At 39.2% G+C, this 23,963-nt stretch overlaps 1 protein-coding gene across 1 annotated transcript; it reads left to right on the top strand.

Annotated features, from left to right (window-relative positions):
• Positions 1-82: 82 nt before the first annotated feature.
• DCLRE1A (DNA cross-link repair 1A) lies at positions 83-23,447 on the top strand. The gene is made up of 10 exons (XM_047073476.1): positions 83-333; positions 905-2,017; positions 4,250-5,935; positions 7,453-7,586; positions 9,315-9,433; positions 12,560-12,700; positions 14,513-14,658; positions 15,440-15,594; positions 21,155-21,296; positions 22,845-23,447. Exons 2-10 carry the CDS (start codon positions 1,552-1,554, stop codon positions 23,003-23,005), a joined length of 3,150 nt encoding a protein of 1,049 aa, XP_046929432.1. The 5' UTR covers positions 83-333; positions 905-1,551; the 3' UTR covers positions 23,006-23,447.
• The last annotated feature ends 516 nt before the right edge of the window (positions 23,448-23,963 follow it).

The raw sequence follows: 23,963 nt of genomic DNA, 5'->3' as shown, positions 1-23,963 counted from the left end.
CCGGGCCCGTAATTTAGCCACCGGCCCAAGCCACCCCGCCCCTTCCAGAGCCCCTCGGCACAGCTGAGCCTGGACATTCGGCGCGCCAGATTCAGCATGGAGAAAGCCTGTGGGTCAGCGTTCCAGGAGCTCTAAGAGAACCATTCCCTCCCCCCGCCACGCACACACACACTTCACTTTGGAAATGAGAGGGGGTTAGACCAAAAATAAGATAAAAGAAATCCGTAGGACTTAAAAGGACACAAACTTTTTAGAAGTCCCGCCCTTAGACCGGGGTCAGCCGATTCGACACAGCAGTGGCAAGGGGACGCTGTTCCCGCCAAGACACGAGAGGTAACGGGGTGGGGGGGTGGGGGTGGGAAGGTGTCCTCACGGGAGAGATTTTCTTAAAGTTGGGAGTGACTGGCAATGGCTTTGGCTTATACACAAATACAGTATTTTGTCGCCCTGCTGTGCTGAAAGTGCGAGCGTGAACAGATTGTCAGCGGAGCGGAGCGAGGGGCGGGAGGGGGGCGCGGAGCGGAGCGGACGCAGCTGGAGCTGCTCCCGAGGGTGTGCGGGTGGCAGGTGGGCTGCGGCGAGGATCCGGGTGGGCCGAGCTTCCGACTTCAAAAGTGGAGGGCTCTGATGGCTTTTATAGAGCCGGCTGTGCTAGCAGCTCACCCTCTCCCTGCCTGGGAGGTGATAGGCCCCACTCACTGGCCTTGCAGCCTCCTAAGTTCAAAGAGAAGGTAGAGCAGGTGGGAGGCATCAGGCCGATGAACGTGGGTTTTGAGGCTGGTGGAGGGAGAGAAAGCTGGCCACCCCTAGGGCAGACCACTTCTGCGGTCTGGAGTTAGGAGTGTGGGTGGCCTCAGTGCAAGCACAATTTCACATATTTGAATTTTGTTTGTTCACTGTGCAGTGTGTGTCCGTTGCAGCTGGAGGAAGATACTGGACTGACCCAGGAAGCTGATGTGGCTGAATATCCAAGAGCCACAGATAAGGGCAATTTTTACCCCCTGAATCACACACCTCTTTGATGATGATGTGATTAGGGTGGTACTCGCAAGCCGAGGTAGCCATTTAATGTTTGGAAAACCTGCTAAGCCTGTTGCCCAGGGACTGTGTTCCGTTTGTGAATTATTTGGACAATTGTCCAGTTGGAAAGGAACAGACAGGAGCTTTATAACAATTTTACAAAGCTCACCCTGCGATTAAGCTGTTGAACGTATACTTCCCATTAGTGTTTAATTTTCAAAGTATTACTGATTCTTGTTTTTATGAATCAAGTCCTTGGAAACGCCAAGTCACTTGAATGAAATAGCAGGACGCTACCCCTGTGGTAGGTTCTCTTAATTTTATTGTGGTATAAATGGAATAGCATGTGTTCTCAGGTATAAGGTTTGTCGTTTGCCAATACATCCATTACCAAAGCTTTAGATTCCCATCGAGTTAGTGGGTTTGGGTTTTTTGTTTTGTTTTGTTTTTTTTGTTTTTTGGCAGCAAAATCTTTCCATTTAAAAATTTTGTAACCAATAGATTCTCAATTTTCCTAAAAATCATTTTGCCATGTTAGAGGATGCTTTTTTGGAAGAAGACATCTGGGAATACAAATCTAAAAGAAAACCAAAGCCAGTACATACAAATAATTGCTCTGAGAATACTCCAAAATCTGTTGAAAAAGCAACAGATGGAAAATACCAGTCAAAACGAAACAGAAATAAAAAAAGAACGGTAGAAGCTAAAGAAAAGACAAAGGACCCCGAAATTTGCCTTGGAGAAACAGAGAGTCAGACTTCTGTAGCTTCTAGTCAGAATTCTAGTTGTGAGGATGGTATTCAGCAGTCCCAAGATCAGGAGGCCACTCCAGGAAAGCACTGTAGGTCTCGCAAAAACAAACACGTATCTCCAAAGATACGTCCAGTTTATGATGGATACTGTCCAAACTGCCAGATGCCTTTTTCCTCATTGCTAGGTCAGACACCTCGATGGCATGTTTTCGAGTGTTTGGATTCGCCACCGGTCTCTGAAACAGGTAAGACTACAAAAAAGGTAGTAGTTTTTAAATAGCCTAAAAGATCTGCATTAGGCAGAGGAATCAGTCCAGTGGAACAAGCAAGGCAAGCAGGAAACTGAAAGGGAGGGGAGGCGCTGAAGTATCAAAGTATAAATGACTTAACCCTAGAAGCAAACAAAGAAACCCTTCTTAAGGGTAAAAGGATAACAGTCAATGGTATGTTTGTAGAGAATGTTGCAAACTTGAAAACAGTCGAAATGCATTTTATTATTGGATGAAGGTTCCTAAACATCTCCATTATTTTTTTTTGTCAGTGTTAATTGAGCACATACTGTGCTAGGTACTTTAATTCTGTTTACTTACTTGACTCTCACAATGACCCCAAAAGGTAGGTGGTACTGACCTTTTATAGATGAGCATTCTTTTTAGAGTTTTACTTATTTTAAGTAATCTCTATGCCCCACGTTGGGGCTTGAATTCACAACCCCAAGATCAGAGTCGCATGCCCAGGCACACCTATAGAGCAGCGCTCTTGAATGTTAAACTGCCCATTTTGTTCTCTTTTGTGAAACAGAAATTTAAAGAATTATGCATATAGTCAAGTCTTTTTTTTTTCTTTCAATATATTTATTTTGAGAGAGTGCACACACAAGCAGAGGAGAGGCAGAGAGAAAGGGAGAGGGAGAGAATCCCAAGCAGGCTGTCAGTGCAGAGCCCACATGGGGCTTAAACTCACGAGCCATGAGAGCATGACCTGAGCCGAAATCAAGAGTCGGGATGCTCATCTGACTGAGCCACTCAGGTGCCCCTATAGTCAAGTCTTCTAAATGTGATTGTGTTGGATCGGTCGTGGTATTGTACAGAAAGAACTGGGAAGGAATCTTGGGTTTTTAAGATTCTAATTTAAAATGTGCCAAATGATAAATGAAGTAATGCTATGCTTTTATTATCTTTTAAGATCTATAATGTCATGTTTAACGTAGGAAGTCCTACTTGGAGTATATGAAGAATGGGTTGTTATGATTTGTGTATTTCAGAGATACCATATATACCATATATAGATTTCTAAATCTCAAAGAATTAAAATTCAGCAAAATAAAAATACTACTCAGTATGGCTTATATGTTATGTATGATTCAGAAGACATTTTTATTATTAACCTCTGGTTATTTTAAAGTACTGCACGAAGATGCAAAAGAACTTTAAAAAAATTGGCGTTAGCTTTTTTTATAAAATGAAAGCCTCATCAAATGCTAGTATTTTTGCTCTTAAGTGGCTCGGAAATCAGAAATGGAAGTTGGACTCCCGTGGGGAGCACCTCAGGGTGAAATGTCTTAGGATGAAACCACCTGAAAGAGGTTTTTCTTTAGGTTTTTCATTGCCTAACCTTAGGAATAGAATCTCAGACAGACTCTTCTTGAATTGAATTCGGTTCCATAACAAATACTTTGATGAGGTGGTTTTAAATTAAGCAGTGAGGTCTTCTAGTTTAATGTAACATTTTTTGGAGAGGAAGAGGGGTCATTTTTTTTATTTTTATTTTTTTATAAACCTGGAAATTAACGTACAAGGGGATTTGCCAAGATGGTTTACGGAATGGTTCTCAATTATAATAGTGTGATGGGGAGTAGTTTGCAGATTATTATTAAATCCTTATTTTTAACCAGTTTATCCAATTGAATTTCAAATCTTAGAATCTAAAATATTCAGTGTATGAACAGCTATTACTAATTAGACTATTACTGTTATCCTATGTAGTGTGAATATTAAAAAAAATGGACCCTAATTGGGTACTTTAATCGTCACAAATCCATACTGCTTGATAAGATAAAAATTGGGGTAGAACTTTAGTTCTCTGACAGACACACTAGTCTTTTTCACTCTTTATTGCCTGAGCAAATCTGGACTAGTGAGCACCTGTAAATACTTCATGTAAGCATGAACTGCATTTTGAAGGAGCTCGTATTTATGAGAGTTACTTGGGGAAGGGGGGAAGGTATTAGTCTTAAAAATTGTTTTGAAAAAAGATTATCTGCAAAGAAACTTTTAAGAAGTATTTGATTTAAAACTCATAACGAGCACCTTGCAAAACCATACTGGATTATTGTTATTTTATGCTGGATCTTTTGATTGTATAAAGATAGCCATGGTCCTAAGGCTTCAAAGTAGGACTGATGACTTTTCACTTACGTGTTGACTCTGTCTGTGTTTTGATCCTCTATTACTTTTTTTCTTTGTTAAAATTTTCAGAGTGTCCTGATGGTCTTGTGTGTACCTCAACAATTCCTTCTCATTTCAAGAGATACACTCACCTCCTGCTGGCTCAGAGCAGAGCCAGCAACCAGCCTCTCGGCAGCTCACCACATGGGCCAGGGGGTCGTTTCGGTGAGACTAATTCAGGCTTCCTCTGTAGCCTCGAGGAAAGATGGTCTCTGCATCAGAAACAGACGGAAAACTTCAAAACCGTTTCAACTACGCCCTCATCAGTGACACCGTGTCTAAAGAAATCTCAGTCTCCTGCTCAAACCAATACCAAGATATCTTCTTTGACAAATCTCCAAACATCCCAATCCACCCCACGACTTGCAGGATGTGTTAATAATGACAAACCAGTAGGAGTTGGTTTGCCTCTCGCTGAAGAATTAGACAGCCAAAACAACTCAGAACGCGCACTCTCGCCACTGCCAGAAAATGACTTTCGCAGCTACGAAATCTCTTACTCTCCACTTCAAAGTGATGAAGAGACTGACGAGATAGATGAAAAGCTAGGTGATTCACAGCAGGAACTGCTGTTTACAGACAGCTCTAAAGATGGCAGCCTGGGAGAAGATGACACCAGCTCTTCTTTGTTTCACCAACTCCATGGCTCCTCCCTGAGGGACCAGCAGGAGCGCGGCCCCCACGTGCACGGCTTCTTAACTCAGGATCAACGCGATGAAGTATTGTATAAATACAACACGCTAACCGGTTCGTCTCGGCCTCTTTTCCAGAATAAGAGCATTACTTCACGTGATGATGGGGCGCATACCGGTGATGATTTCGTGCCGTTGCCATCGGCATTCGCCGAGGGGCTTCCTTCTAGTTATCAAGCTGTCACAGCAAAACCTGGCAAGCCACAATGTCGGGCAAATAAACAGAAACAGGTACTTGAAGAATCAGCTGTTGGCAATCAGGTTTCCCTTCCATCACTTAATCGTGAAATGCCAGAAGCTTTTGGAAGCCAGGGAGAAGGGGATCTTTCTTTCCATCCAACCCAAAGTAAAATTAGGAAAGCATCAAATAGGAACTTCAGTGCTAAGAACAGTACTAACTCCACATGTGTCTGCGGAAAGGCATTAGGTGGTGTACAAGGCAGTAAAGTTACAATTCCAAATACAGGGAAATCTAGTGCGTCTACTGCGGCCGAGTCTCTGAAAATACCGCCATCTGGTCCAAGCTGTCCTGCGACACAGTCTTCTTCCAAGGTAATGAAACAAACGGATATAGGTGTTTATTTTGGTCTGCCACCCAAAAGAAAAGAAGAGAAATTGCTGGAGGGAAGTGCAGTAGAAGGGCTGAGCTTCAATCCAGCTGTAAGTCCTAAGGGAAAGAGGTCCCGGCAGCGCAAGAGGAAAGCAGAAAAGTCATTAAGTGATTTAGAATTGGATGCAAAGAATTTAAGTGAGACTCAGCCCTCTGTGGAATTTTCCAGTGAGAGGTCACAGCATCAAAGAAAGCGACTGAGAAAGTCAGATTCACTACAGGCAGGAGCACATCAGAAGAGGTCACATCGCCTTATTGATAGGACAGAATCCGAAACCCTCAATTTAAGGAAAGACAAAGTCTTCTTAAAATCAGCTTGTGGCAGGCTGCAGAGAGGGAACACAAACATCCCAGAGTCATCTAATGCAGGACAATTAAGAAAAAAGACATGCCCGTTCTATAAGAAAATACCTGGTAAGTTGAAATGCCAATGTTTAATATACCTACGAAGAATCAACTTAAAATTTCATGTTCATTCCCCATGTTATGTGTCTGTGTTTGTATGAAACAATTTTTATATGTATTTCCTTTGTTTTTTATAATTCATTGACCTGTAACAGATTTTTTTTGGCCTATTTGAATGTTTTTGCCCTATTCAATGCAGCAAACCTTTATTAAATATGTTCTGTGTACAAGATCCTATACTAGTAGGTAGATATTACAGATTTGACACAGTTGAGTAAAGGTCAGCTTAATATGGAAGGAGGAAAGGCTCTCTGTAAGTAGTTATAATAAAAACAGTCCCTATGCCCTTAAGAGAAATACTGAGTGCTAAATAGCTTCAAAGAAGGAAAACTAACAAATTGCATAGGTCATAATAAATGTCAAATAGTTTTAATGCACATCATAACTTAGTTTCTCAGCCTTTTCATATTTTATAATTCCCAGTGTGCCTTCATAAGTGAATTACAAAAGTGCATAGTAAAATGAGTTTGATTATTGAAGAAACCAGTAACTCTTCTTCTGAAGAGAATATAAAGCAGCCAAAATATACCCGGTTTCAGAAAGACTTTTTAAAGTGCTTTGATATTCCCGATCTAGAATCCAAAATGTGTATGTAGGGAATAGCATTTATTTACATCAGAGCCCCAGTTTTGTTGTTAATGATTCCTGTGATGAGTTTTCTGTATTTTAAGTGAGCCAGAGACTGGTATGCTGTGTGTGGATAAGCCTCAGTGGGATCGTGAAGTATGCCTGTTCACTGTCTCCTCACAATCCACACCCTTGGCTATTTCTTTCATGAACATTTTTCAGAACACCTCAACCATTTTTTTTTTCTCATAACTCCTCTAGGTAGCCTTTTTTGGGCATTTTTTAAAAAAGATTTTATTTTTAAGTAATCTCTACACCCATTGTGGGGCTCGAACTCACAACCTCGAGATCAAGCGTTGCATGCTCTGCTGACGGAGCCAGCAGGCACCCCAGAATTTATTTTCTTACTTCCTTCCATCCCGCACCGTGAAATTCAAATACTGCATATGCTGTTCATCTGTTATTGTACTGTGACCCTTTGGAGACCCTCAGCCGCTGTAATTTGTAAGATTACTTGGGCCTTCAACCATGTCTGCCCCCAGTGTGCACTGCCAAAATAGAATAAAATAAGAAGAAATATAGCATTTTCCTTTTGCTGTTTTGTAGAAGTGAAGGATTTAAGTCAGGAAAACAAAGAAATAATTGGTTTGTAACTTAGCATTTTAATTTCTTTTGGTACAGTTATTCATTGAAAAAGCAAAGCCAATAGTGGGATATTTACTAGAAACTCACAAGACTTCTTTTCATTTCTAGTATCCGATTTTGCTGAATTTATGTGGAATAAGGTTTGAGGGTATAAAGCTCAGATGTATAGACGGTAGGATCTGTTTACATTCGAACTGAGCATCTTCCACCCCGTTAGCTATCACTCAAGCAGCTGTGTGCTCTTTCCGTGACAGGGACTGGCTTTACAGTTGATGCCTTCCAGTATGGACTGGTAGAAGGTTGCACAGCCTATTTTCTCACACATTTTCATTCTGATCATTACGCTGGATTGTCTAAAAACTTCACATTTCCAGTTTATTGTAGTGAGGTAAGTTTCAGTATTCTAAACTCTAAGTGTATGGAATGCAGCGAATTTCTAAGCAGTGTGGTTGAAAAAGAGTAACTAACGTTGTAAGATCTGTCATCCTACTAGAAAAGCTATGAGAAAATAGATTCCACATTAAGATTCTAAAATTAAATGAGCTATTGTCAATAGTTACAATAAGATTTAAAAAAAATTTTTTTTTACGTTTGTTTATTTCTGAGACAGAGACAGAGCATGAGTCGGGGAAGGGCAGAGAGAGAGGGAGACACAGAATCCGAAGCAGGCTCCAGGCTCTGAGCTGTCAGCACGGAGCCCGACGTGGGGCTCGAACTCACAGACTGTGAGATCACGACCCGAGCTGAAGTCGGACGCTCAACCGACTGAGCCACCCAGGCGCCCCTAGGATTTTTTTTTAATGCTTTATTATATGGAAACAGTAAACTACTTCATGGTGCACTAAAACACCTAAGTTTCATCCAGTAAACATCTATTGAGTACCTTAAAAGACATTCAAGGCAAAATACCTAACTTCAAGGCACTCACAGCCTTCAGGTGATACTTTTCCAAGTACATGGTGATGGGGTTGGTATTGTGCTAGAAAACTGAGCAGAATGCCAGCAAATAGGAGAAAGTGCTTTACACTGTCCTAGGCCAAGGTCAGAGAAAGTTTCCTGGTGAAAGAGATACCTTGAATTAATTATTAAAAGGTGACTATTTAAAGGGTGCCTGGGTGGCTCAGTCGGCTAAGCATCGGACTCCTGATTTCAGTTCAAATCATGATCTCAGGGTTGTGAGATCGAGCCCGGTGTCAGGCTTCGCGCAGGGCATGGAGACTGTTTAAGATTCTCTCTCCTTCTACTGCTTGTGTATTCTCTTTCTCTCTCTCTCTAAAAACAATAGAAAAGAAATGACTATTTTAATGCCTACTACTAAGGGATTTGGCTAGAATTTGATTTAATCCTCAAGCATTCTTGAATTCTTGAATTCACCTCTTTTTTTTTTTTAATTTTTTTAAAATTTATTTTAGAGAGAAAGAGAGAACGTGAGTGGGGGTGGGGCAGAGAGAGAGAGGGACAGAGGATCTGAAGCAGGCTCTGCACTGACAGCAGTGAGCCCGACATGGAGCTCAAACTTAGGAAGTGTGAGGTCATGTCCTGAGCCAAAGTCAGACACTGAACCAACTGAGCCACCTGTGTGCCCCTAACCTCTTTATTAATGAGGCAACTGAGGCTGGGAAAGGGGTTAAATAACATGCCCCAAGTCATAGAGCTAATATTGGCAGAGCCAGAATTTGAACACAGGTCTGTCCGATTCCAGAACCAGGTGGAAGAGAGAGGAGAGAACATTCTAGGTAGAGAGTAGAGTTTGTATAAGCGCACACACATCTTAGAAATCGACCCATCCCAGGCACTTCGGATAATTCAGAATGGCTAACCATGAGATAGGGAATAACAGAAGATAAACCCGCAGAAATGAGCAGGGGCCGGCTCATGCGGGGTTTTGGTTGTCATCTGGAGATGAGGGACTTTGCATAGATAGGGAGAGCCAGCGACAGTGTTTAAGCAGAATTGCGACAGTCATTTTAGGAAGTTTTTTTTTCTGGTATTCGAGAGGATTTCCATGAATATCAGTGGGAGAACAGGTAGACTAAAATGCTTGGTTCTAAACTAGATCTGAAATAGGAGACTCAGTGTTTCGCTGTATCAGCAACAAGTGCATTCTGTTTTGCAGATAACCGGCAATTTGTTGAAGAGCAAACTTCACATGCAAAAGCAATATGTCCATCCACTACCAATGGACACTGAATGTATAGTAAATGGTGTAAAAGTCATTTTGCTTGATGCCAACCAGTAAGTATTAAAGTTATATTAAGGCTGGCCTAGTTTTTAAAATATTAACAAAAATAAGTTTATCTATTTAAGAACTGTTTTATTGAAACCATTATTCCTATATTTAAAAAAAATTCCTATTTTAAAAAATTCCTAATTTTTAAAAATTTTTAAAAACTCTCACATGTGTTTCTCCTTTTGAAAAAAAAATAACGTGCCCGATTACAGAATCAGAGATTAAATATAATGGGATCCTTTAAATATTATCTAACCCATTTTGATGCAGTTTAAATTACTATGTTTAACATACGACATCCCTCTTATTTAAAAAAAAAACATTTTAACGTGTCGCTGTTTTGAAGACATAACCTTTTGCCATTTTCTTTTTTCTTTTTAAATTAAAAAAAAATAATTTTGTTTGTTATTGAGAGACAGAGAGACAGCATGAGCATGGGAGAGGCAGAGAGAGGGAAACGCAGAATCGGAAGCAGGCTCCAGGCTCCAAGCTATCAGTACCGAGCCCGATGCGGGGCTCGAACTCACAAACCGCGAGATCACGACCTGAGCCAAAGTCAGACACCTAACCGACTGAGCCACCAAGGCACCCCTGCCATTTTCTTTATTTTTTTTAGTTTTTGCCATTTTCTTTAATATCACTTATATAAGTTAACAGATTGTACTCCATTCAGATACCAGAGGATTTTTGTTTCCTTTTAAGAAATTCTTCAAGCTTTTAATACTAAAGACTTGGAATTTTTTTTTCTTGAAAATGGTTTCCCTTTTTCCCTCTTTTTTTTTTCTTTTTAAATGTAAAGCACTGTCAGTATCGTATTGCCAAAGTGTAATTCTCAACTGCACTTCTTCCTACTTTTCATACAATTTTAGCCTTGTATACCTTAGAGATCACAGATGTGTAGAGAATTAAAATTAAGACTAGGTCTCCAGAAATCCAGACCCATGCTCTGTCTTCAGGTTGCCTTTAACATTCTGTCTGCTAACTTCTGTTTCTTTTTTTAATCACCAATTATGACGACTCAAGTTCTGATATTTTTTAAGCCAACTTTATTAGGCATAATTTACATAAATAGACCCATTTTAAGTGTTTGCTGAATTTTGACAAAAATGCACACCCATGTAATTCCCACCACAGTAAAAATTATATCGGAAATTTTCCCCACCCCAAAAGGTTTCCTGATGCTCCTTCCCAGTCAATCCCGCGCTGACTCTGGCCCAGGGAACCATTGATCGGTTTCCTATCACCATGGATTAGGTTTGTGGTTCATTTCCTGAATCCTAGGGATTCAGCTAAATGAAATCGCATAGTATCTACTCTTTTGCATCCAGCTTCTGTCCATGTTTTTGAGATTCATCCAAGCTGATGTGTATATTAGTGGTTTGTTCCTTGTTACTGCTGAATAGTATCAGTTGTATGGGCACACTACAATATCTTTATTCACCTCTTGATGGACAACTGATTTTTGTTTATTGACCTTATATCCTGAGACCTTGCTAAACTTGCACATTAGTTGTAGTAGGTTTTTTATAGATTTCTTAGAAATCTTCTACGTGTATGATCATGTCATCTGTAAGTATAGACAGTTTTGTTTTACTTCTTTCCATTCAGAGTGCTTTTTTTCCCCTCTTGTTTTTGGTCCTGGCTCAACCTCTCAGTGGTGACAGCAGAGATACTGCCTTGGTCCTGACCCTAAGAAGAAAGCTTTCAGCCTTTCTCATTAAGCTTGATATTGGCGGTGGGTTTTTCATAAATGCCTTTTATTAGGTTGAGGAAGATGCCCTCTCTTCCTGGTCTACAGAGTTTGTAATCATGAATGGATATTGAATTTTGTCACATGTTCCTTCACCTACTGAGAATATCATATAACTTTTCTCCTTTATAATGTTAACAGGGTAAATAATCATGATGGGTTTTCTGAATGTTAAACCAGCCGTGCATTGCTGGGATAAACCCCACTTAATCTTCATGGATTATCCTTTTAAAAATATATATTGCTGGATTTCATATGCCAGATATTTTGTTAAAGACTTCTGTATCTGGTTTTCATAATGGATGTTGGTCTGTAGTTTTTTGGTTTTTTTAATAATGCTTTTGTCTGGTTTTGACATTAGGGTAATGCTGGCCTCATGAAATATTCCCTCCTCCTCTATTTTCTGAAAGATGTTGTGTATATTGGTATTATTGGTATTATTTCTTCCCCAGTCTTGGTATCATTATTATTGGTAACATTGATATTATTTCTTTCCCACTTCAGTCATTCATCTGAAGTTTGGGGGCAGGAAGCTAAGGGGTAATTTTTAATTACAAAAGTAATTATGTCATATTTTTTCCTAAAATGCAAAATTAAAGTTTCCTGTGTTTTGGCAGTAATTTCCAAGCCCCAATATGGTAGAGCGTCCCCAAGTCTACCGTGAGGCCCAGTGGTTCCCTAGGAAGACCCAGGGGACTCAGAAAAGTTGTCGTACTCATGGTGACAGCGAAAGGATTCAGATTAAAATCAGCAAAGGGAAAAGGCAAATGGGGGCAAAGTCCAGGAGAAACCAGGCCCGGGTTTCCAGGTACCCTTCTAATGAGTGGCACGGATGCACTTAGTTCTCCCAGCAGCCATGTGTCACCACACACGCAAAGCCTGGCCAAGCTGGGAAGCTCATGGAGCCTTGAGTCCAGCGGGGACGTCAGTCATGTGCACGTGCAGCACCCATGTAACTTGCCTCAACTACTCAGACTCCAGGCCCAGAGAGCAAAACCAGATATTCACCATAGACAATACCATTAGCATAAACTCTCACATCAAGCTAGTAACACGTGGCCCCAGTCGTCAGGCGCACAAAGCACTCTTACAGGGCAGAAGATTCCAAGGGCTCAGAACTCCTCTCTCAAGGGCCGGCCAAGGACTAGTCCTAAAGACACGTTTTAGGTGGGGAAGTGTGGAGTTTGAACAAACCTGGCCTGTTGAATTAATCCTTTCCTGCTCCTGGATTTTTTTTTTTTTTTATGATGTAAATAAACTTTCTAAAGTAAAAATGCTCCATTTCCTCTGTATGCAGTGCTGTGTCTTCACCTACTGAAACCGAATAAGTTCTCTTCCTTCGGCTTCTTTGCGCGTGTTAAGAATATTCCTTTGTGTTCAGCTGTCCAGGTGCTGTCATGATCCTGTTCTATCTTCCTAATGGTAAAGTCCTGTTACACACCGGAGACTTCCGAGCACACCCCACCATGGAACGTTCTCTTCTCGCAGGCCAGAAAGTCCACACGCTTTACTTAGATACGACGTAAGAGAGGCTTTGTTTGTATGCTTCCTTTTCCCGCTGACAATATTTGCCCCGTAGATCACGAATAATGTGCACAGGTGCTTAGGTAATCAAAATGATGGCTGATTACCAATTACCATCTTAAGACTATTAGAGAAATGCTGTTTGAAAAACTACATACTTGCTTAAGAACAAATTTGAGAGGACATAGTCCTAACCAGCTACGACTCAGTTTTTTCTTTTTTGTAATTTCCTTTTGAAAATATGGTTTCTGGGAGAATCCTGTTACTGAAACAAGGAAGGAAAAACGAGGGGGGGGTGGGGGGTAAACTTTAGGAAACACCCTTTTAAGTTATTTTTTCAAAGTACTTGTGTAACTAGTAAGTGTAATTGTGGAGAACAGAAGCCAAAATGCAATTCTGCTTCAGAATATTCAAAATTCTTTGTTCGTTTCTCCAAGTGTAATTTTTAAGTGACAACTTTGAATTCCTAAATGTTATATAAACATAATGGCACCAGCCATTTTTTATTATATATTAAAATACCTCATCATTTTGTTAGAATTTAATTATATCAACTATTTCAACCTGTTTTAAGAAGTGAGTTTGGATGGCATATTTTAATAAAAAAATGGCCTTTCCACATCCAGTTTTCTAACACTATAGCTAATTTTTCCATTTTTTAATATGTACTTTAAATACTAGGTAAATAAAGAAAATAATAAGTAAAAAAAAAAAACAAAAAACCCCAAAACACCTTTTTTTTGTTACTTAGTTTTGCTCAACATAGAATTCTGAATTTCTTTGTGGGTTTTTTATCAGAGAAAAGACCTAAGTGTCTTCTCTATTATTATGGCTGACCAGCAAAAACAATTTTGAAAATGGGGAAAAATATGTTTCTTTGATATTTTTACTTTGTGACATTTTTTAAGTAAAAAAAAAAAATGATTGATTTTCATTTTCATGATTTTCATCCCAAGTGGAGACAGGTAGCTAGTAGTCTTAGGGTTAATTTTCCATTTGGTGTTATTGTATTAAGGTAGACCCCAACTGGATCTGTAGTATTCCTGTAATATTGTACATATTTCTGTACCTCCTCAGAAGAGCAGATAACCATGTGAATGTTCACTGTTTGATTTAAAGCTACTTCAGTACATTCAAATTTGATTTCATCACTTTTTTATTTATTTATTTAAAAATATTTTTTTTCTAATGTTTATTTATTATTGAGAGACAGAGAAACAGAGCATGAGCATGGGAGGGGCAGAGAGAGGGAGAAACACAGAGTCCGAAGCAAGCTCCAGGCTCTGAGCTGTCAGCACAGAGCCCGACGCAGGGCTCGAACTCACAAACCGCGAGATCATGACCTGAGCTGAAGTCGGACGCTTAACCGGAGGACCCACCCAGGCGCCCCACATCATTTTAATTTTTAAACGAAATCAGAATTCTTTAGTTCAGAGATAATCCCTGTCACTAGTATTTTCTCTGATAGTGATTGGGGTTAAAACAAAAAAGCTGCTGAGGTTTGTAATTCACAGCTAAAATAGCTGGCCGGCTAGAACAGTCTTTCAAGAAAAAGGGGCAGTTTCTTTATATGAGGGTGATAAAAGAAATATGGAAAAGATACATTGAAGATGCAGAATTCCATCAGAAATTACCCCTGGCCTGTCACAAATATTTTAACCGTAGGCAGGCCGTAACCAGAGTGGTGTTAATACATAATACTGTTGCTGTACGTACGCTTGCTAAAGCTTGTTTTCTAGAACAACGTCCAGCCTAATGCTATGGCTTTCTTGTTGCTCATTTAATAAGTACCGTTTTTAACATATTACAGATACTGCAGCCCAGAATACTCCTTCCCGTCGCAGCAAGAGGTTATCCAGTTTGCCATCAACACTGCCTTTGAGGCAGTAACTCTAAACCCACGTGTTCTTGTTGTCTGTGGCACTTATTCTATTGGAAAAGAGAAAGTCTTCCTAGGTGGGTGGTGGCTGTATCTAATTTACATTAATATATTATAAAGATCAGATTCTCTTTTGCATAAAGCCCTTTCAGTCTGGATGCTTGCACTTGATACTTCTTTCCTGAAATGGTGCAATATTACCTTTGAAGAAAAATTGATAGAGTTGGGTTCCTTTAAACTTTGAAAGGCTTAACTTAATGGAAATGCTTGGTAAGTGCGTGTGCCATTGCCTATGTGTCTATACAGTGTTTCTAGAGCAAATGTCCGTGCTACGTTAGTATTTCAGTGAACTTGGAAAATTTACTAATGCGTAATTGTGTCTCTGCATTCTTTGAGGGTAACCATCAATTAATTACTTTAGAGAACAGTTTTAATTTTTGTACATAAATGATTTCTGGATATGCAATTGTAGCTTGTCCAGATGGCATTAGACTATTTTACAAAATACTTGGCATTTCTTCCTGATTATGGTCGCATCATGGCAAACATTAAGATATGAAGTGATAAAGCCAGAGTTTTAACTCCTCCAACCTTGGTTCCTTCTTTTCCTCTACCCCTGTCTATACATCTTTTGCGATTTTTAAATACTAGGTCTTAAAAATAAATTCTTTGGATTTCTCACAGTTCTTCATATAGTTAACCAACAAAAGTACTCAGTGTTTTTGAAATATTAAAAGTGTGAACGTTTTGAATTTTTTGGGGGGGGGATTCTTATTTTAAATTTTGATTAAGTTGTAACTTAATTATTTTTTTATAAGCTGTGATTTTACTATTTTCAACCTTTTCCTTTGCCTATAGCCATCGCTGACGTTTTAGGTTCAAAAGTGGGCATGTCCCAAGAAAAATATAAAACCTTACAGTGCCTCAACATCCCAGAACTTAATTCCCTCATCACTACAGATATGTGCAATTCACTGGTTCACCTTCTCCCAATGATGCAAATTAACTTTAAGGTAAGTGTTCATGAGATGTCTTTTTAGCATGAACTAGAAAAGGTAATGCAATGATTATAAACTGGAATCCCATTTTACTTGAGTTTAACTTGGAGGAATTAGAGTGGAGTCATAGTAAACTTTGCCCTAGAAGGTCTTTTAAGTGGAATTTACAGTGCTTTTATTTTGTGTGTGTGTGTATGTGTGTGTGTGTGCACGCACGTGTGCATGTGAACAGCTGTATAGAGTAATTCACACGTCCTGGGAACTAGAGAACTATCATAAAAGAAACAAAAGTAGGAAAGTATGCAACTATCTGATCATTCACACCTTATGTTTTGAAGATTGTCTTCCATTCCTTTCCAGTGAGTAGAGCAATGAATGGAGAATTCTAAGAGTTCTTACTTGTGTTAAGGTCTATTCTGTATTAATTGTAAGCCCCTAAATACTGATATGTGTTGGAAATTTATGGGCTGTGAGGATTAAGTGCAACAGTGGGAGTGCATTCAAAAAGGATGTTCTAGTGTTAGTTCCGAGGCAGAGGTTAAGAGACAGAAGATATGAGCTCACTCTGATTTGGGGCCCTTATTTGTCAGGTTTACTCCTATACTAAGATTCATTCCATTTACTAACATTTGGACACCTAGCAATGGAATGCATCAGAACTGTGTATTAAAAATAGATCAGAACATAATGTACACACACACACAAAATGTATTTTCACTTTTGTTAAGATGTTCATGAAATAACATTTATGGAGCTTTTTGAAATAGCTTAAAAAAAAAAAGAAAATGAGTTATTTTAGTTCTAGCCCCTGGAATAAGGAAATTGTAACAGGTGTAACTATTCCTTTGTTCATGAGAGAAAGGCAAAATTTTTTGGTCTATTTTCCTGAGTATATAATTCATAAAAAAATTCAGGGATAATCAAGTCAGAGTTTTGTCCCTCTAAAGTCATCTTTGGAAAAGTACTTTAAATTTGGGAGTCATCTGATTTGTGTGGAGGTTAATGAGATGTTGATTATTCATAAAACGAACATTGATATCTTGAGGACAGTATGGCATGTTTTTATGATTTTTATCTTAAGGTTTTATTTCCTACTAACTTAGTTTGTTCCCTTTGAACAAATGACCCATTTAGGAGGATAACAGGGATGGAAGAGTCAGAGTTTTGTAGAAATGAGGGAGTAGAACTTTTCATGGAAGAGTTTTTAAAGGTACCTTGTGCTGCACGGAGGTCACGTAAGCAAAGAACGGCAGTTTGGCAATTAGAACATGTTGGGTGACAAGAACTGTTTGAAGCGATATTGGGGGAGGCCAAGTGGTAGAGGGCTGAGGAGGGAATGAGAAGGTATAAATGGCCAAGTGAATGAGAAGGTAAACAAATGGCCTAAAAAACATGAAAAAAGAGGATCAACATTGTTAGTCATCAGGAAACCATAAATCAAAACCACAGTGAGCTGCCATTTTACACTCACTGGGATAGTGATAATAAAAGAGACAGACGGTGTCATTTGTTAGTGAGAATATGGAGAAACTGGAACCCTATTTATTGCTCGTGAGATGATTAATGGTGCAGCTGCTTTGGTAAACAGTTTGATAATTCTGAAAATGTTAAACATGGAGTGACTATATGACCAGCTAATCTTAGGCGTATGCCCAAGAGAATTGGAGACATAGGTCCACACAAAAACTTCGACACAAATGTTCACAGCCACGTTATTCATAATAGCAAAGAAGTGGAAACAACTCAAATATCCATCAAATGATGAATGGATAGACAAAATGTACCGTATCCATAAAGTAGGAATGTTATCCAGCTATAAAAAGGAATGAATTAATAGTACACGCTATAGTGTGAATGAGCCTTGACAACATGATGCCACGTGAAAGAAGTCAGGTACAAAAGGCTACATATTATGTGATTCCATTTATGGGAAATGTTCTCAGGAGGTAAACCTTAGACACAGTAACTAGATTAGTGGTTGCCAGGGCTTGAAAGAGAGGGAATGAGGAGTGACTGCTAATGGGTAGTGTCTCTCTTTGGGGTGATGAGAATGTTCTAGAATTCGATAGTGATGATGGTCATGCAGCTTTATGAATATGCTAACAACCACTGAACTGTGCACTTTGGGGAAAATAAATGCTAGCAGTTGTCTGTCTTGAAGACAAGAAAAAAAAATAAATCATTGTCTTTTTCTGTATTTGTTATCTATTGTTGGTATTGCCTTCAGTAGCCCCTCCCCTTCCTCCATGAAAGTTATTGATGACATTTTTGGAAATTACTTATCTACAAAACACAGGTGGAGTGGAAGCTGATGGTTACCACGGGGCTGTATTTTAGTTTGTACCGCAAGCCAGTTTTTTTAATTTTTAAAAAAATTGTTTTAACTCTTATTCATTTTTGAGAGACAGAGTCAGTATGAGCCGGGGAGGGACAGAAAGAGGGAGTAAAGCCAACTTTTTTGCCAGCCAAAAATAGTTCTGTTGCATCAGAGCTAATGATTGTGAAAAGGTAAATATACAATGTTCAGGGTTAGGCAGGCTTGAAAGCCCTAGAAACCCTATAAAACCATTCATGCTATCTAGTTCAGTATCCCAAGTCCATATATGTGGTACACAGTTAATTACCACCTCCAGTTACCTGATTGACTGTGATCAGATATTACAACAGTAACGTTATAGATGATTACACACTGAAAACCAATTCCGGTTGCATATAGTGAAAGCAGTTTTATCACAAACTAGTTACCAATAAACAGACACAAGTCACGGATCAGAGACTTATAGTGACTAGATCATTCCTTTTTTTTTTTTTTTAAGTTTATTTATTTCTATTTCGAGAGTGAGAGAGCGTGAGTAGGGAAGAGGGAGAGAGAGAATCCCAAGTCGACTCCACACCGTCAGCATGGAGCCCGACACGGGGCTCGAACACACAAATCCCGAGACCGTGACGTGAGCCGAAATCAAGAGTCGGATCCTGAACCAACTGAGCCACCCAGGCGCCCCAGATCATTGTTGATAAAATTCCTAAGATGGTAGTAGTTCTTCAGTTGCGGCTAATGAATGACTAGTGGCTGTTGGCAGTCTTTCCTGTATGTTTGGCTTGGACGATAGAATCCTCGGTTTTTGTTTGTGGCGCGGGTTGATGATGTTTTTGTGGTAACTTCGGTTTGTTTCGTGAAAAGCGGAAATTCTCACTTAATTCTACTGAGTGTTTTTGCAGAGCAAATAGGAATGGATGTGTTTCATGACTTACATTGAGAGCTGGACTCTCACTTTACGATATTGTACATATAATTGCTTTTGTTTTGTATTATTTCCTTTTCTTTGTGAGCACAGGGGGAAGAGAGTTAGTACGTAAGCAAATAGTACTACGCTTACCTAGATCTAGACTAAGCAAGACAAAAACCCCGAAAGTTTGCAGAGGCAGGGATTATAATGAAAACTTAGCTATCTGTCCATAACCTAAACTTTTTTGTGGAGAGGCAGTAATTGGTAAGAAATATGACTGTTTAATGGTAGGGATTTAATGAGAAATCATTGATACAAGTGAGAAGTCAAAAGATTGTTATTAATTCAGCAGTGAAATATAAACATCTGATAAACACAGTCAAATGTTTAGCCTCTACCTAGTGATCAAACATAAAAGTAAAAAAAAAAAAAAAAAACAAGGATATGTTTGTCTTCTACCAAATTGGCATACTTTTTAAGAAAGTAATATTCCTATGCCATGATATAGAGAAATTAGCACTCTTATCCACTTGGATAGTAGTGGAAAGTGGGGTAAATCTTTTTACTCAACAATTTCATTTCTAGGAATTTCTTCTAAAAAAGGAGTCCTTTGTGGGGGCGCCTGGGTGGCTCAGTCTGTTAAGCGTTTGACTTTGGCTCAGGTCATGATCTCACGGTTTGTGGGTTCGAGCCCCGTGTCGGGCTCTGTGCTGACAGATCAGAGCCTGGAGCCTGCTTTGGGTTCTGTGTCTCCCTCTCTCTCTGCCCTTTCCCTACTCGTGCTTAGTCTCTCTCTCTCTCTCTCTGGAAAGTAAATAAACATTAACAAAAAATTTAAAGGGGCACCTGGGTGGTTCAGTTGAGCATCTAACTCTTGGTTTCAGCTCAAGTCATGATCTCATGGGTTCGAACCCCTCATCGGGCTCTGTGCTTGCAGAACCTGCCTTGGATTCTGTGTCCCTCTCTCTGCCCTTCCCCGTCCATGTTTTCTCTCTCTTTCTCTCAAAATAATAAATTTTAAAAAAAGAAAAGACAACTGTTTCTTTAAAAAAAAATTAAAATGAATCCTTTGTGAAAAGATCAATCTGTAAGGCTTCCAGTTATTGATGGTGTCATACATGATCAGAAGTAGAACAAGTTAAGACAGGGCCTATGGTTTCCATTTCTAAAAAAGATCCACACAGTGGGTTTTATTGACCATCTCCCTGCCGGGCTATAAGTTTCCAGAACGTGAAGGCTGTGTCTCTTACCCAGCACTCTGACCCCATGACATGGCCTAATACTGGAGCAGATGTTTATTAGATGAGGGACTAAGTAGATGGATGAATGGATTGGTCTTTGTTTTCTTCAGAACTTTCTACCAGCATCTTTTATAATACTTAAATAGTTCAGAGCATGTATGATTAAGAAAGAAAAGAGCTTCAGAAATCCAAGATGACACCATGTGCAGTTTAGATTTTTTATTTTGCATAAAACTAGAATTTTATTATAAATTTACACTAAGCCCTTGACACCGTGGGTTTTGTCTTACGACCAAAAGTATTAGACTTTTGGTATCTCTTGTCCCGTGACTCTTTTTATTTGGATTTTTCTCATCTTTCAAAGATTGAACCTGGGTCACTGATTGTCACATTTCATCAAATGTCAGCACTTATGATGACTTTAGTTTGGAAAATTCTGCTCAAGATTTCTTAGGGAAACCCAGTACTTCCAATGGTAGCAGCATGAAAAGCGTTGAAAGTATTCTAGTTCGTGTTTGAAGAGTGAAAAGGAGTGAGCCCCCAAGAAGAGTGCCAGTGCGTGTCTTGGAAGTGTGTGTGTTGAGTCTGAAGACATTGACAGCATTGCTTCCGCTTTCTATCCGTCCATCGGTCCTCCGTTGGACATATGCACGTGGATATGTTTGGCTCTCTGTTTACCCGTGTCAGTATTAGTTATCTCTAACAGGGATACTCTTACATACTATTATTATCCCTAACATCCTAGCCGTGTATTCAGTATCCTCATAGTAGTAGGACTTGGAGTTTGTTTTTTGTTTTTTTCCATTCTTTTTTTTTGGTAGCTGATATGTCATCTTTAAATACATAATTCTTATGTTTAAATTTGCCTCATCTTATTTTCAGACTGTACTTAAGCTTGTTTAACTTTAGATAAGGGGAAAAGGGTTTTTTTTTTTTTCAGTGATTTTGACTTTTTTTTTTTTTTTGGAAGTATGGCTCTAGGTTATTGCAAATTAATGTTCACCAGGCGCCAACTCGCTGAGATTATGCCAGCGTGATCATTCTGTTTTCTTCCGCATAACCCACCTTCACGGACCATTAAATAAGTATCCTATTTTTATTTAACAGGCTTTACAGAGTCATTTGAAGAAGTGCGGTGGAAAATATGATCAGATTTTGGCTTTTCGACCTACAGGATGGACACATTCTAACAAGTTAACTGGTATAGCAGACATTATTCCCCAGACCAAAGGAAACATTTCAATATATGGTATAGTTATTACATTTTTTTCACTTTTAACGTCTGTTATTACATTTTTAAAAAGAGCTGTGAAAATAAGATCCGAGAAAAACAGACACCAAGGAATCTTTAACATTCGAGTTTCGAATTCCTCTGCGTTCTCTACAGCTGTATCTTTAGTGCGTCGTAAACTGAAAGAAAGGAGCGTGGCAGGAGTAACTAAATGGGCATTGGCTAACACACATCGTTCCGTTTGCCTGATCAGTGCTGTGTGGACGAAACCGTAGAACTGCTTGGGAGGAGGGGTGGGCAGTCAGTTGTATCCTGGACATTCAGGTGCCATCGTCAGGCTGTCAGCAGGAAGACTGGATTAGATGCCATGACAGCAAGAGGTACAGATTTGACTCATTTCTCTCATTTCTTGGAGGGGCGTTACCGTTGTCCTCAGAAATCGCTTATTGGAATAGTGGGTGATGGAAACATTTTTGCTGTGTCACTAGCCTAGTGACTTAATTTCAGCCCCGAAAGACCCTAGTTAACTCACAGCAGGACCCTTTCTCCCTCCCTTTCTCTGTGGTTCTTCATCTTCAGTAAAGATAAAAGGATTTTTAAGATTTTATTTTTATTTTGTTGCTTATTTTTTATGTGTGAAAAGCTTGGGTGGCTGGAATCTGCTTACTTGCTCCGGAAACCAAGAGACTTCTTGCTTGACACTTTTCAAATTTTATTCATTTTTTTCCAGGATTTTCCTGAAACACGTAGCTGAATGAAGTGTTTAAGGAGAAGAATTAATTTAAAAGAAAACCTAATTAAAAATAAGAATCTAGAGAGATACATATTAAGAGTCTACATAGAGGGGTACCTGGGTGGTTCAGTCGGTTAAGCATCTGATTTCAGTTCAGGTCACAATCTCACGGTTTGTGAGTTCGAGCCCCATGTGGGGCTCTGTGCTGACAGCTCAGAGCTTAGAGCCTGCTTCAGATTCTATGTCTCCCTCTCTCTGTTCCTCCCCTGCTCGCATTCTCTGTCTCTCTCAAAAATAAATAAATAAATAAACATTAAAAAAAACTGACCCTGGGGCGCCTGGGTGGCTCAGTCAGTTAAGCATCCGACTTCGGCTCAGGTCACGATCTCACAGTCCGTGAGTTCGAGCCCTGCGTCGGGCTCTGGGCTGATGGCTCAGAGCCTGGAGCCTGCTGCCGATTCTGTGTCTCCTTCTCTCTCTGCCCCTCCCCCATTCATGCTCTGTCTCTCTCTGTCTCAAAAATAAATAAAAACGTTAGAAAAAAAAATTAAAAAAAAAAACTGACCCTTTCTTCCCCTTCCCACTTTAAAAAAAAAAGAAAAAAAGTCTACATAGAAACACAGTAGAATTTTTTAATGTTCAGAGTTCCTGTATCATTTTAATCTTTATTCTCCATAAAAGTTATTAACAATTTTTTTTATCAGTAATAAAGCACCAAGGAGTTTTTGACAAAAATACTGTGGATTGCTTTACCTTTTTATTTTGAGCTTGTGTGGGGTTTTGTTTTAGTAATTTGATTTTTCATAGGCGATACCTTTTCTTTTGTGTTGCAGGAATCCCTTATAGTGAACACAGCAGCTACCTAGAAATGAAACGTTTTGTTCAGTGGCTGAAGCCCCAGAAAATCATACCTACCGTGAACGTTGGCACTTTGAAGTCTAGGAGCACAATGGAGAAATATTTTAAAGAGTGGAAATTGGAAGCTGGATATTGATGTTACCTGAAAGGACTCAGAACTAGTTAGGTAACTTACGTAGAGCTCATTACTAGTTAAATCTTAAGTGATATGCAACACACTTTATATGAAAAGCTTCGTGAAGGCTGCTCAGATAAATTGTTTCCTCATTTACATTTGAATAGCACGTTCGTGGTGCCGAGTGTCTCTGCATCCTCAGTAATGATGGAGACTGGTCTCCCAAGTACCCTTGATTCTTGCTCCTCCCACCGAAGCAGGTACATCCTGCTGCATCCAGCCTCAGGAGAGGCAACAAAGGCAGCCTGAGGGACCAAAGGATTCATGATGATAATGGATAAATGAGATCGAAAGCATTATATACCTGTCATTTTGTATTTTTAAAATTATTTAATATGGAGCATATTTTTATGAGATAACTTTTATGTGGTATGTATACTTAAATAAAAAATCTTAAATTTGCCATGGTGTCTTTTGGTTTTTAGGATTTGTAACTGTGATATTCGTACAATTCTGTAAAATTTCAATGAAAATAATTCACCATGTGACTAAAGAAGATGATTCAAAGAGCCTAGGTAGTCACCCAATAAAGGATGGCGAAAAGAATGCATGAATAGATGTTTATCCGAACTATTTACTAAAGACATTAGATTACTAGAAATTCAGATTGCAGCGTTTTGGGTTTTTTTTTTAATTTATTTATGAATCCTGATCTGTCCAACACAGACTAAGTAGTTGATCCAATATGAAAATTTGGGGCAGGCCAATTCATGTTAAAAATGTTTTTGGGTTAAAAATGTTTTAAAAATAAGAAAACGGCAAGTATAATGAACACATGCATGTTGTGTGTATGTGTATTCTTGCATTACCTCTAGCAGTGAAATTATTTGGGAGATTTAAAAAAAATTTTTTTTTAACGTTTATTTATTTTTGAGAGAAAGGGACAGAACACGTGTGGGGGAGGGGTAGAGAGAGAGAG

Source organism: Lynx rufus, unplaced genomic scaffold (genome assembly GCF_022079265.1).
Source record: "Lynx rufus isolate CCGP_SWC_20201006 ecotype Redwood Valley unplaced genomic scaffold, mLynRuf1.p SCAF_11, whole genome shotgun sequence".
NCBI lineage: Eukaryota > Metazoa > Chordata > Mammalia > Carnivora > Felidae > Lynx > Lynx rufus.
Note: the sequence above shows the minus strand (reverse complement) of the source record. Positions and strands in the feature narration are given on the sequence as shown.